Here is a 13618-nt window from a genome sequence, read left to right on the forward strand (position 1 = left end):
TCTGTGATCTTCACTGATGGAAATTTTGCAAGGTTAGACACTCTCACTAAAACTCCACCATCTTGGAGAGAAATTTTGTGATATTTTAGCCATATCTGAACTGAACACAGAAACTTGTTCACACCTGTTTTTGGAGGATCTGACCTAGAATCAGAAAAATAGGGAAGGTTCCATTCCAAAATTGTGACTCCAGGGAATTATGTTATCTTCTGGGAAATTATGTGCCAAATCCTGTGAGTAATCCCACTGACATCAATAGGAGTATTCATATAATGTCGGCAGGAGCTGTCCCTGTATTGTAGATTTTCAAAATTTCTCTAGCTGTAAATCCACTAAATTTGAAATAACAAGCTGCCTTAACCAGCAACCAGAAGGCTAACTTCTTCTTACTAAGCGTAGTACTGATATTACTGAAACACATACTGATCATTGCTGTTATCCTGGTCACTTCCTACTAAACTACTGGTTCTCCAAGTGGACAACTTGACACTCATCTATATCACCTATGTGTGCTGTAGGACCCTTAGCTGGAGATGTAATTTACATGAACAAAAGGGCTGAAGCATTGCATCTAATCAGAGTTCAAGTTATTCCTGACGAATCATTACCCACAGTAGTGTGAGTCTAATATGCATCCTGGTCACAGTATTGAGTTTATTTAAACTTCTGAACATTCAGGTATTTTTAACTTGAAGTTTCTTGATCAGTGATGTTGTGCCTATCATTTATTATATAGTCTTTATCTGTTTTCTGACAGCTGAGTGGTGCTGTTCTTTCCTAATCTCAGTGCTGTAGAATAGACATACTGGTGGAGTGTTTTACAACGGAATTATAAGCCCTAAACTCAGAGGTCTCTTATTTACATCACACTGGGAAAATATTAGACTAAATAGATCCAATAGCTGCATCATGTGAACGTACAGCATCATATACATAATAAACAACTTATTTTTATGACATATCTCTGCAGTGAAAGCTCTTCTAGGACCCTCACAATTCAACCATACAGATAAAACTGACTAAACTTCAACTGAGATAAAATCCATGATCAAGTAAACTTTCCGACAAGGCTGTTCATGGGCTTATTATTCCCAATAAAGCAAAGGTTTCAGTCAATATTTACGTCTGATTGTATCCACTTTACTCTCTTCTTCCAGATCTAAATGGAAATATTCCTGGGGCATGACAGTAGTCATGGGGTTTCAGTCACTTGCAGTTGGCATCAAAGTAAAAAGAAACCTCCAGGAGTGAAATAATAAGTCTGAGGAAGGAGCACCTCAGGATGTCAAGTCGCGTTTCTCTTGATACTGGCCCCGAGTTGCTGTGGAAAGGTCACTGCACAGTTGGGGCCTGATTCTGAAAAGAAGCTGCTTACCCACAACAACTCCTACTAATAGTGGGAGAAATGGGTATTCAGCACCTCTCAGGATCAGGCCTTTATGTCCTTTTCGTTCTTTCTTTCCCTTGTTTGCTTTCAGGAACTCAGTAAAATGACAATAACGATTGGAAGGGAGGGCAAGAGTGAAACATGTGAGACAGTGTGAGAGATGAGGATAGGGGAAGGAAGGTAAAAGGAGGGAGAGTACGTGTGAATAGCAACTCTGGCAATGAAAAGAGAGGTTAATGGTTTGTTAATCAGCCTTGGGTTTTGCATACCACGTCATTAAACCTTGAGACAATACTCTAGGCAAAATCAGAGTGGTTCTCAAGGTGAGCGAAAACTGCATGCTGATTGGCTGACTGATGAGGAAATCGCAATTTACCTTTTATTCTAGCTTTAAAATCTACTGTCTGTTGCGGTCAGAGAAGCTTGCTCCATTTCATCACTCAGAGCCTAAGAAACTCTTCCCAGGTGCTGATAATTTCTTTGTGGTTAAATGAACAGCATCCTGAGCACAGTTTTAAAGGTTGTTATAGAAATATGAACTGCTGTTGATTTCCAAAGAGTGAATGAAGCCCAGAGACATCATCGGTAGCTGCTCTCTGTTTATAACAGATTAGCCACAGTGATATTTGATCCGCTGAGTCATAAGCTTCTAGTACCAGAACCAGAGTTAAAGAGGGTGCATGGTGTTATTGATGTTACATTTTTAAAGCTGAGTATTCAGACCCGTAGGCAAGCAAGCAGTGGGATTCCTTAAACTGGCCTAGTCAGTTGCACAGATTGTCTGACATACACATGTCACACTGATTTGATTCTGTCTGTTATCCACTGCAATATTTGTAATAGTTCCTTAGCAACATTTTCTATCAGTTATGCTCCCTAGTTGTAAAACAGCTACAGTAGCATCAGAAACAACGCTTACATGGTTCAAAGTGTTTATCCTCACACAGTAATATTGTGCTGTTTTAATATTTATTTGCAGTCAGAAGGGACTACATCATGCTGTAGTTCTTCATTCTCATGGCGGCAACTCAAGCCCATGCTGGGGCAATGAATGACATGAGTTAATCTCAACACAGAGACCTACCCTAGATAAATGAGGACTGGACAATGGATTCCCAGGATGGCTGTAGCCTTGAGCTACAGTTGTGGGTTCTGATGGTCCAGCAGCACTGATTACAATTCCCTATAACGTATCTGGTGTATCGACAACCGATAGCAGAAACTACTACTCTCATTTCTACATTATACCCTTTCCCAGGATGAATGTCCAGACCAAAATTTAAGGGTCTGATTCACAACCCATTGAAATCCATGGGAGACTTAATGGAAAGACTCCATTGACTTCAGCTGACTTTGGATCAAGTCCCGAAAGAGCCAACCTGTATTATCTGGTACCAAACTTATGTCTTTTATTAGTATTTTGTAAATAATATAAACTGAGATTTATCTTGACCCATCCAGCCTCAGCTACCTTTGCATATGTTAAAACGGTTTACCTGATTTGGTTTCAAAATGTAATGTTAAAGGTATTCTAAAACACTGAACTACACTTAACAAGCTTTTGTTTATGGTTTATTGATGGGGATGTCAGGGGAGAACTTGTAACCTTTTAATCCTTGTGATGTCAAGCAAGAATACTGTCTAGAGCAATGAAATTGCATGGATTCATTTAGAATTCAGCCAGAAACCAAGACAGACTACTTATACTCTGTGGCTCAAAAAAAAAAGGAAAGATTTAGTTAGGAAAGCAAAGTTAGAGGGGACATCCCCAGGTGTCTGGTAAAGGTGTCTGATATAATTTGGAGTGGGTAGGGAAAACCAATATCTGGAGAAGAGCATGAAGGATTTTATGTCCTCAAGAAGAGCATGTGGGATAAATATTTGATGTAATAAATATTACTGTCTAGACTGAAACAAAATCCCGCTGGAAGCAGGATGGGGAAAGCAGAACTTTCAGGGCTTTCTTGTAGAAGAGGGCTCCTTTACAGCGGTGGGTAAGCAATTTTTGCTCTGTGCTTTTTAATTGCACTATGTGTGCCATGTGTTGTCATTAATTTGTGTCATAAGGAAGGGGAAAAGGAGAAAAAGGACACATCTTGTAATCTCATTGAATCCAGCAGCATTTACAATCATATGTAACTTCAGGCACAATGAGCCTCTCTTGTGCCCACAGCATCACTCACCTTCACAAGGGGCACACGGGGAGGGGAACATGAGCTTTCAGCCAACACAAACCATCCCTTTCATCACTTTCCACCCTGAGAATGTCTCTGAGAAGACTTGACACTATTCCTGCCAGGCACTGGCCATCCAGGGTACAACTACACTGGTGAAAATCAGAGTTCACTAAAATCCACCAAACTTTTCTGTTGTAAACAGCTGATTCCCATGCTCACCATGAACACAGCCACCATGCTGTGTCCCGATGCCAACCCTCTGAGACCTTTCAAAATGTCAGACTGGACAAAACCTGGAGAAACCAAGCCCATAGGCCAATATGGTGCTTATTGACATAAGGGTAGAACAGCTAATTCCTCAGCCAATGAGACAAGAGTTCACACAGCTAAACCTGGGAATTATTTATTCCATACTAGGATGATGTTGAATATCTCACTGTTATGAAGAATTGTGCAAGACGACTTCCACTTTTTTTATTTGTTTCTTTGTTTGTTTTTCTCCCATCTTATGAAACCAGTCCAAGAATTTGTTCGAAAAACATGTTTTCAGAAAGCAGTATAATCCATAACTGCTAGATCAGGGATCACCAACCTTTGGCCCGCGGCCCACCAGGGTAAGCCCTGTGGTGGGCCAGACCGGGTTGTTTACCTGCTGCGTCTGCAGGTTTGGCTGATCGCAGCTCCCATTGGCCTGGAGCAGCGAACCGCGGCCAGTGGGATCTGCAATTGGCCGAACCAACAGATGCGGCAGGTAAACAAACTGGCTCAACCCGCCAGGGTGCTTACCCTGGCTGGCCGAGTGCCAAAGGTTGCCGATCCCTGTGATAAGGCATCAAAATTTTCTGCATGGCATTTTCATCTTCAAAGATTCTGCTATTTAATCAGTGCATTGAAATCATATATGCCATAATGTATTAAATTCATTAACTACCCAGGATCAGATGGTGAACCTCTTTATTCCTGTTGGTGAGAAGTTATTCACAAAGAGTCCCATTGATTTCACTGCTTGCGTTATAAGTGTTCACCAGGCTGAATAAGGGCTCCATCATCCATCAAGCCCCCAAAAGTGTGTAGTGTCCAAGATGATACTTGCTTTTTGACAGAGCAATACCCTTCCAAAACCCCATAGAAACAACATTTTAGAAGAGAATATTTTGGATGAGAGCCGGTCAGAAAATGATCTGTTTTAATGTGGGAAAATGTTAACTTTTTATCCAAAAATTAAAAGTTGAAAATATTCTTCCAAAACCCAAGAATTGTGGGTCCAAAACTTCCGGTTTAAAACAGAACATTTTGATTTGAAAATTGTGTCATGGTGACTCGTGGGAGTTGTAGTTTGGATTCCTCATGCCTGTATTCTCTTCCATAGCCTGGCTACATCTCCCATGATATACAAAGGTCTCCCACTCTTGCTGAGCCACAGTGGTCTATCACGAGAGGCCCTGGCCATGATACATGTGGGAGATATAATCTGGCTGGGGAACCTGGCCGATAGAGGAGAATGGGGGCATGAGGATCTGAACTACAACTCCCATGAGGCACTATTTCCACACAAAAATCTTTTTTTTGGTTTTGGCTAGAAGTTTTCAGGTGTTCAGTTTTTCAACAAAAAGTCTAAATTTTTGAGTGCAAAACAACCACTTTCCGTGAAAAATATCATTTTGTCAAAAACACAATTTTCCATCGAAAAACTATTCTGTAGAAATTTTTTGACCAGCCCTAATGTAGATTGATTGCAGTTCACTAGGTCATGGTTGTATCTCCTTTCTTGATTGAAGGATATGGGGATGGATACCTGGCAAGTCATTGCTGGTGGTCTGAAAATTAGTTGACAAGGTTCTAATGGACAAATAGCTAGCACACTAAGAGTACCATCTTTATGTGTCAGTCCACCAGAAACATAAGAGAAATTGTAATACATATACTAGAAAACTTTCTTCCTCTGAAGGAAGAAGACAGAAAGAACTAAAGGCCACAGCAAGTCAGTACTTTACTCCTCATAAAGGCAGCCTTTATCTAAAATGAATCCTTGACCTATCACAATATTTCACAGTAATGATCCAAATCACTGTGGCCTAAAATAATGTAAGTAGCACAGTGCTTGGGGCCAGGGGTCTAGAATACAGTATCTTTCTAGAAGGGGGCTGGAGGCTAGAGAATCTCACTGGTCTTTTTCCAGGTCTACATGGCAGAAGGTTCCCAGAACCATAACTACCTCATTGCTTATTGGTGAGGTTCAATGGGAGGTCAGCCTTTCAGAAAATCAGCTGTAATATTTCCAGCAAATGACAGCACTCTCGATGAGAACTGCACCAGAGCTCTAAGGATCAGGAGGAAAATGGTGCCAGACAAAAAACCATACCACATTTCACAGTATATTTTTTTCCCTCTAAACACTGACTTCGAACCCCCCCGAAATGTGTGTTGTGGAGCCTGTGTGATGCTCAGGCTGGTGGGCCTTATGCGGCTTTAGTCATTGTTAGCCCCCAAAATAAAAACAAAAAAGATTTATATAAAAATGTTTGTGATGCATTTAACTTTGCAGAGTGATTTAGAGGAGACAAAAAAAAAAAAGTGTTGCTTAATCTCCAAATAATACAGGCTCCTAAAGTGCAGTGCCAGAGGTATGATCAACAACGCACAAAACTGGCATGCTCTTCTTCCCCTTGGATTAGCTTGCGTACATTTAGTTGGGTTTCTGTTTTTAAAAGTAATGAGCTATGCTTCACTCCAGGTATGGATGGGTTGTGGGGGCAGGGGTGAAGGGAGGATAGAAACTGGCCAGTGTATAAACAGCAGACTGAGAACTAGATCCTGATCTCGCTTATTTACACTGGGGAAACACCACTGATTTCAGTAGTTACTTCCTGATTTACACAGGGGTGAGTGAGATTATGACTGGGTCCTATATCCCGAATGAAGGTCCATCGGAGCACACTACCCTTTCCTGTAACTCACTAGTTGTTTTACATTCTAACGGCAATTACAAGCTAATAGCAAGACCTATTGCACATGATTATTAAGACTTCTCTTTATTCATGCCATAGGAATGGCAGCCAGGCTGCATACTGTACAAAGAGCCATCTCAGACATAACATTTTGAAAGGATTTTTTGTGAATGTTTGAGTGTCTGGCACAGTTGAACTGATCTTTTTTATTATTAAATGTCATTGCCTTGACGCCCAGCCCAAAATGGAGGAGGACTTGTAAATGTGCCAGCACGGCTGGGAGCCATTATGGGACAGACCGTCTCCCCTACCTCTCAAACCACACAAACAGCCCAGCAACTGTGTTCTCCCCCTGCCTCCTTTTTGATGTTGTTGCTTCTTAACCAGTGGGTAAGCTATAGCCGAGGGTGAACTTTCCCATCTGCTTTCTCAATAGCAGGAAGGAGGAATTACCACAGCGGCCACCATGCCCCAGTGCCCATTGAAGTAGGGCCAGTGTGAAGAGGGGCCTGGAGGAGAGCGTGATGCAGATCTGTGCTGAGCATTGTCTCTCAGACTCCCCCTGCCTTGTGCAAAATGGACTGCCTGGGGCAGGTACTGCACACACCATGCAGATCTCATGGACCCAGGGTAGGCCACAGATCCCAGATGTCTTATGAGCAGACAAAGATGTCTCACTTTTAGACCTTTAAGGCTGGGATTTCCAAAGGATGCTTAGGGAGTTACACACGCAAACCCTACTGGGAATTCAGTGGGAGCTGGGCACCTGGCTTCTTTTGAAAATCCCAGCTTTAATCACTGCCCTTGCTTTTTCTTTTTCCCCTCTCCCTGAAGCACTCTCCCTTCCATCCCCACCCACTCCACCACCCTCTCTTCAGCTCCACGATCGCCAGCTCTGAAGCACTTCCTCACAGATCAGGTCCTGCCCAGCCCCAGGTCTCTGTAGCCTCTCAGAATGCTTTACAGTGTGGTTTCAATGGCGCTGCTCTGACAGTGTAGTGAATACATTAGTCTTAGGTGCGGCAGAATTCAATTTTTGATCATTTTGATGGATAATATCGACATCTCTTCTAAAGCCTTTTTATCAATTATCTATTTAAATGTTTGCAGTTGTGAAATATGGGGGTGTCAGAATGGGGGGAGTCAGACAATAATTTTTTAAAGATAGGAAATGATGAGATTCAAAAAGTCAACACTTTATAACCTTAAAACATAAATTGTCACTATCACATGTCAGAATAGACATACTAAATATTCTGAAATCAGACTCTAATAAGTTTTCAAGCAGCATTTTTCTTACTTTGTCTATCTGTAAATTTTGCTTATCATAGATGGAAATATTTTTCTGTCAGCACATGTATGTTGAAATCGATGTTTACCAATATCCACTGATAAAAATCTAATCCTTCCAAGTCTAACTAAGCTTGTTCTCCCCAACTAATGCCAAGGTCATAATGTTACTTTATGGCTGCTGGTAATGTTTAGACCAAGAAACATTTTTACAGGTAAATGGAGCCCTTTACTTAAGCTAAGCTCCTCTAAAGTCCATTACTTCTAATAGTGTGAACCACCCGAACCACTGCCAGAGGATAACAGATTGTCTCTTCTACCTGCCCATTCACAATTAATTACACATTTTGCAAACAACCTTCTAGACTGGAATTAGTCTCCCAATAGTGTCTAATTCTCTATTGTGATTTTCGCCACAAGTAATATCAGTCCTTCATCATCTATAAAGAATTCCATTACAGAGAGATGTACAAACCATTTGATGACTCAGATTGAAACTAGTAAATCTCTGACATTTTACCAGTTATATCTGGGATTTCTCAAGAAATGTTTTCTTCAGGGAAAAAAAAACCCCAATCCACATAAATCCAATTCACCCACCACTCAAACCCTTTCCCAGCAGCTTGTGAAGTCCCAGCCTACAGCCTGTCGATCCCAAGCAGAAGAAAATCTATAATATATACCAGCTAAAATTGTAGTTTGTGTTATGTGTCAGGTACAGTAATGAGCTCTACCATATTGACCTTCTCAGTATTCTGTGAACTTGCTTATTAGCCAGTTCATTTATTATCTTCACTGTTTCACAGCTCGCCAGCTTTCAGAAAGGGCCATACCAATTAAAGTAGGACAAAGGGGTTCAGTAAGCCACTTTCTTTCTCACAGTATCAGTGTGCGAGTGACATTAAATTACAGATATATCACTCAGGGTTATAAAAATGGGAAATGGCACAAGCAGAATTGAATTACCTGAATAAAAGTCTTGTATGAAAATAGGGACATCATTATTTTCAGGGGCATCTCAAGCAGCTATAACCTCTTGCCTCCTTTTCAGACTCCATGAAGACTCCATACAGGTGGCAATTATAATTCTACACATAATGCAGATATGTGTAACTGAAGAACTACTGGGAGAACTGAGCTTTCTAAGGCTGAACTCTCTGAACATACAAGCAAAATACCCAAATATTTTCTTCCTGTATTATTTATAGTAATGAGGTTACAAATTGATTGAGAAGAACAATAAGGGACAAACAGAGCATCATATATAAAAGAGGGTTTCCTGCAAATATTTGGGCCCAGATTCTGTTCTCACCTCCTCCAGTTTTATACCAGAGTATTTCCACTGATTTCAGTGGATTTGCACCTAAATAACAGGTATGGGATCAGAAGAGACCCCTGGGAGCCCTAAGAAACAGCATTATCAAAAGCCTGATAATCATGATAGTTGCAATATAGAGATCTGACTCTCTCAAAGGAGATCTGGATTAGATGGAGCAATGGTTTCCTACACTATCAATTCCTCCTGATACACTGCAAAAACAATGAAAAAAAGGAAACAGTATATGTTTGGAATTAAACAAACACGTAGGAGTTTTTTGTTTGCCTCATCTAAACCCAGATACTATGGTCTTGGGTGCTATTCCAATGTCTGTGATTAATAATAAGGAAAATATACATCACATCATTTGCTTTTACTAGTTGTTTAGCTTCAAATATTTCAGACATGCTAAATATTTTAGTAGGTAAAAATGCGTCAAGCAGGATCTTAAAAAAAATTATGCAGCTGCAATAGAAACAAGGAAGCAGTGCCAATCAACTCTTCAGCCCAGTGTTTACTTTCGGTCATAGTGGTCAGTTCCCTCTAATCATATCCACATGCTTGGCATTTTGACACAAGCTGCTTTGGGACTCTACACAAGCGTATATGAGACACTTGACGAACGTTTATGTAACAATCCCCTCAATAGTTTAATATGGCTATTTTTGGCAAGGAGAACAAATAAGATTAATTTTCTGTTTGGACATGTCAAATATGGGTGTGCTTAATTTCTTTCAAAAATATGTTTTCTTGGCTTCCTAAAGAGACAACAACAAAAATGTTTGGACTACTTTGTTCCTGAGAACAAATCCACCCCATATTAATTATGCCAATGACAACATTTCAACAGGAAAAACAAACTAGAAAATATTACTGCCCGTGTTACTTAAAAGTCCAGCAAAAGATAATCTAGAGATTTATCCTCGTTGGGTTTGGAATGTTTACCACCATTGCAAAGAAAAGGCCAGATCTTCAGGTGGTCTAAACCATAGCAAGAAGCTGAAGTTCCTGCCCTCATTTCCTGTGTTAAAGCTCTTGTACATTCCAGCTAAACATAATGAATCTGTCAATCGTGCAGGTAAGTAATCTGTGCCTAGCTGACACCAGCAATACCAGATTTTCCATGTACTTTCTCTTACTCAAAGTTTCTTGTAAAATTTTTAATTCATGAAGTCTATGTGTGAGAATTACTGACAGAAGAGTAGAGCACTGAATAATGATCAGTTGCCTGTGTCTCCCAATGCTCAACAATTCTCCCAAGAAATGCTGTTAAATGATTAAAATAGTATTGGGGTAAAAAACCCAAACCCAATACCCTTTTTTAAAAAGAATCCCTCCCTCCACCGCTACCCGCTCCATCTCCCACACTCGTCCCTGCCACCACCTCAGCCCCGTCATGCCACCATTCCCACTCTTACTATCATCCCTCTCTGCCCCCCACTTCTCTGCGGTCTGTAGAATGCAGTTCAGCGGGTACTGAAGTGTGAATTCCAGGTTACCAAGCACACCAAACTTCCAAGGTGCTGCTAGCTGTGTTATCTCTGGGAACGTGGGGCTGGAGTTGCATAGACACCAATAACTGAGCACCACGTGTCGATGCTGTATGAGTTCAGAAGAGCTACTTTTCTGAGGCGTGCGAGATGAGTGGTCAGTAATGCTAACAAAGCCAGCACTCTCAAAAAGCTCTGTTCCTTCAGCCCCCTGGGCTTGTTGAACACTTGCAGCTGCATGCTTAGAGCCATCGGGCTAAGTCCTCAAAGTCTCTTAGGTGCCCATTAATTTCATTGGCAGTTTGGTGCCTAAATAACTTTGGAAAACCTCTGGGGGAGGCAAATTAAAGCCAATGTGGACAACAAGGCTCATGTTTTCACCTCTGGAGGTCCCCGGTTCAAACCCTGAGGTATCAGTCATGATGGAGGCCCTTGACAGAGGCAGTAGGATGATAGCATTCCGGTGTGAGGGGCAGTCATTTCCTGCCACTTCCTCTTTTGACCCCTTCACTCCGCCCAAGCCTACCCCTCCCTTCTTTTCTTTCTCCCAACCTTGTCTTTGTAGCAAGTTCCCTGCTCCTGGGTGCAGAGTGATCACTCCCCTCTCATTCATGTCTTTCCTCAAAATGCACTGTCAGATGTTACCCTCCATCATTCTGTACATCCATTCATACTGTATGAAAAGCTAGAAACTCCGGCAAAAATGTTCAAATATGGGTGCCTAAATTAGGCAATTAAACCTATATTTAGGCACGTAACTGGGTGTCCTGACATTCAGAGAGGCAGAGTACCTGTACTCCTCTTTGACTTCAGGGAGAACTGCAGCTGCTCAGTACTTATGAAAATCAAGCCGCTTATTTAGGAACTAGGAATTGGACTTGCACGGCACAGGGGCCCTCCCACGCTGATCCTTCTGGAAGACCCATCCCTCCCTATGGATTTCAGTGCCTAACTTTAAGCTTCCAAGTTTGAACATAAACAAATAAAATAAAAGTTTAAATGCTGTAAACTGGTTGGGGCCATCAGAGAAGTGTGGCTGTGGTGTGCAACTGAGAACTGCTCCATTCAACTCTTGGCTGCAATTACGATGTATGTGTCATCCCTGAAAAGGTTCCCGTGTATAAGCACAGCTTTCACAAGCAGCCATGTTGCGACTGCTGCCCATTAATGCTAATGCGCTCCTGCTAGAGGGTACTTTGGAACCATGGAGAACTAAAATTGTTTCTCTCCAGCCTGCTCCTGCAATTTCAATGCGACTCAGGGGTAGTCTACATGGGAGACTCTGGAAAGTTAAGGTGAATCAATGAAAGGTGTGAAGTTAATGCACATAAGGTAAAGCACATTGAACCCTCACGTGGATGCTCTCGTTCAGGACTAAAATGGCCTTAGTGTACGGTAGCTTAATCCTCCTCCATGCTACAGCAAACTAAGTCATTTTGCTCTTAAATCAGATCATCCACATGCAGGTTTAATGTGCATTAATGTTGCACCTTTCACTGATTCACCTTAGCTTTCCTGAATGTCCCTGTGTAGACCAGCCCTTAGTTCTGCCAGTTCCGTTTCTAACTCCCCACTGGGCTCTTAAATACTTTTGCTCCCAAGTGTACCAGTAACTTCTCTTTTGTTCTGTAAGGAGCTCTGTGAAGACCCACACCTGTTTGTGAATGGAATCAGTGCCCATGACTTGCACCAAGGGAAGCTCGGGAACTGCTGGTTTGTGGCAGCTTGTTCCTGCTTGGCTCTTCGGGAGAATCTCTGGCAAAAGGTATGTGACCCAATATGCTTGGTGCTTGACATCATAAAGCCTGTCCCCAAAGGAGAGCTGAGTGCCCTGAGCCAAGGTGTCCTGCATCCAAAATCACTGTCCATACAAAACCTGCTCATTTTCCTTCCTGTCAGTGTTAATTTAGTGTAACCCATGATCCACACCTCCTCTCCCTTCCCTTCAGGAAGAATATACAGCTGGGGAGTAGCAGGCACTTGAGGTTCAAATTTTCATTAGCTGCTCATTTTTATATGCCGTCTGCCTCACCAGTTGCTGCTCCCACGGCTTGTTATTATGTGTCTTGCCTGGAGGACAAGAAAGCAACTCTCTACTGAGCTGATTTCCCCCATACCCTCATTGGTATCAGGCAGAGGATGTTGCAGAAACAGGGACCACCTGCACCGTGATGCTTCTATCAGTCACTGCAAATATCACCCCAGTGCCATGTAGCCTCCCTCAAGATATGTTTTCATTCTCTGCATGGATTGCACCAAATGCGACTTTAGGTACTTGGGACCAAATTCACTACTGGTGTAGGTGGGTGCAATTTTCAGTGATTTCAGTTTAAGATCTTCAGAGGCTGATGGGGCTGCCAGAGCCATGCCCTTTGTGGTATCTGCCAAGGAACCAGAGCAAGCCACCCCCTGATTAGGTCTCATTTGTTGTGTTTGGTGAACTGTGCTTTTCTTCATTTCTCAGGTGATTCCAAACTTTAAGGAACAAGAATGGGATTCAAAGAGACCCCAGAAATATGCCGGGATTTTTCACTTCCAGTTCTGGTATTTTGGACAGTGGACCGACGTGGTCATAGATGACAGATTGCCAACAATTAATGGGGAGCTGATCTACTGCCATTCCAACATGGAGAATGAATTCTGGAGTGCACTACTGGAGAAAGCTTATGCAAAGTATGAATTAGCTGAATGTCCTTTAAGTGATTTCAGCTACACATAAAAATCCACCTTATCATTTCAGATGCTACTGATTTCCTCTCTCACCCCTATCATATTTCCCCAGGTTACTTCCCAATTACTGCTGCTCTTGGAGAATATGTAGCTTTGAGACTGCCTCCAGGACCCTTCGTTAAACCATTCCCAAGAGCAGAGCTGGTCAAAATCAGACTTCTCATTATTGTGAAACATTTCAAACTTAAAAAATCATCCCAATTCTGGACAAAAAGCCAACATTTCAATTTTGTATTTTTTTTGCAAAACAAAATTCTGGAAAAATTATTTCAGGATCA

General features: G+C 41.8%; 1 protein-coding gene across 2 annotated transcripts in view; it reads left to right on the plus strand.

Annotated features, from left to right (window-relative positions):
* CAPN6 (calpain 6) overlaps window positions 1-13618 on the plus strand; it is a 77379-nt gene that overhangs the window by 30417 nt on the left and 33344 nt on the right. The window contains exons 2-3 of one of the 2 annotated variants that reach the window (XM_077826570.1): window positions 12244-12375; window positions 13075-13283. In XM_077826570.1, coding sequence (XP_077682696.1) covers window positions 12244-12375; window positions 13075-13283 — 341 coding nt within the window. The remainder of the gene's footprint in view (window positions 1-12243; window positions 12376-13074; window positions 13284-13618) is intronic. The other variant, XM_077826571.1, reaches the window with a different exon arrangement.

The sequence above is a fragment of the Eretmochelys imbricata genome, chromosome 9 (genome assembly GCF_965152235.1).
Source record: "Eretmochelys imbricata isolate rEreImb1 chromosome 9, rEreImb1.hap1, whole genome shotgun sequence".
NCBI classification, from domain to species: domain Eukaryota; kingdom Metazoa; phylum Chordata; order Testudines; family Cheloniidae; genus Eretmochelys; species Eretmochelys imbricata.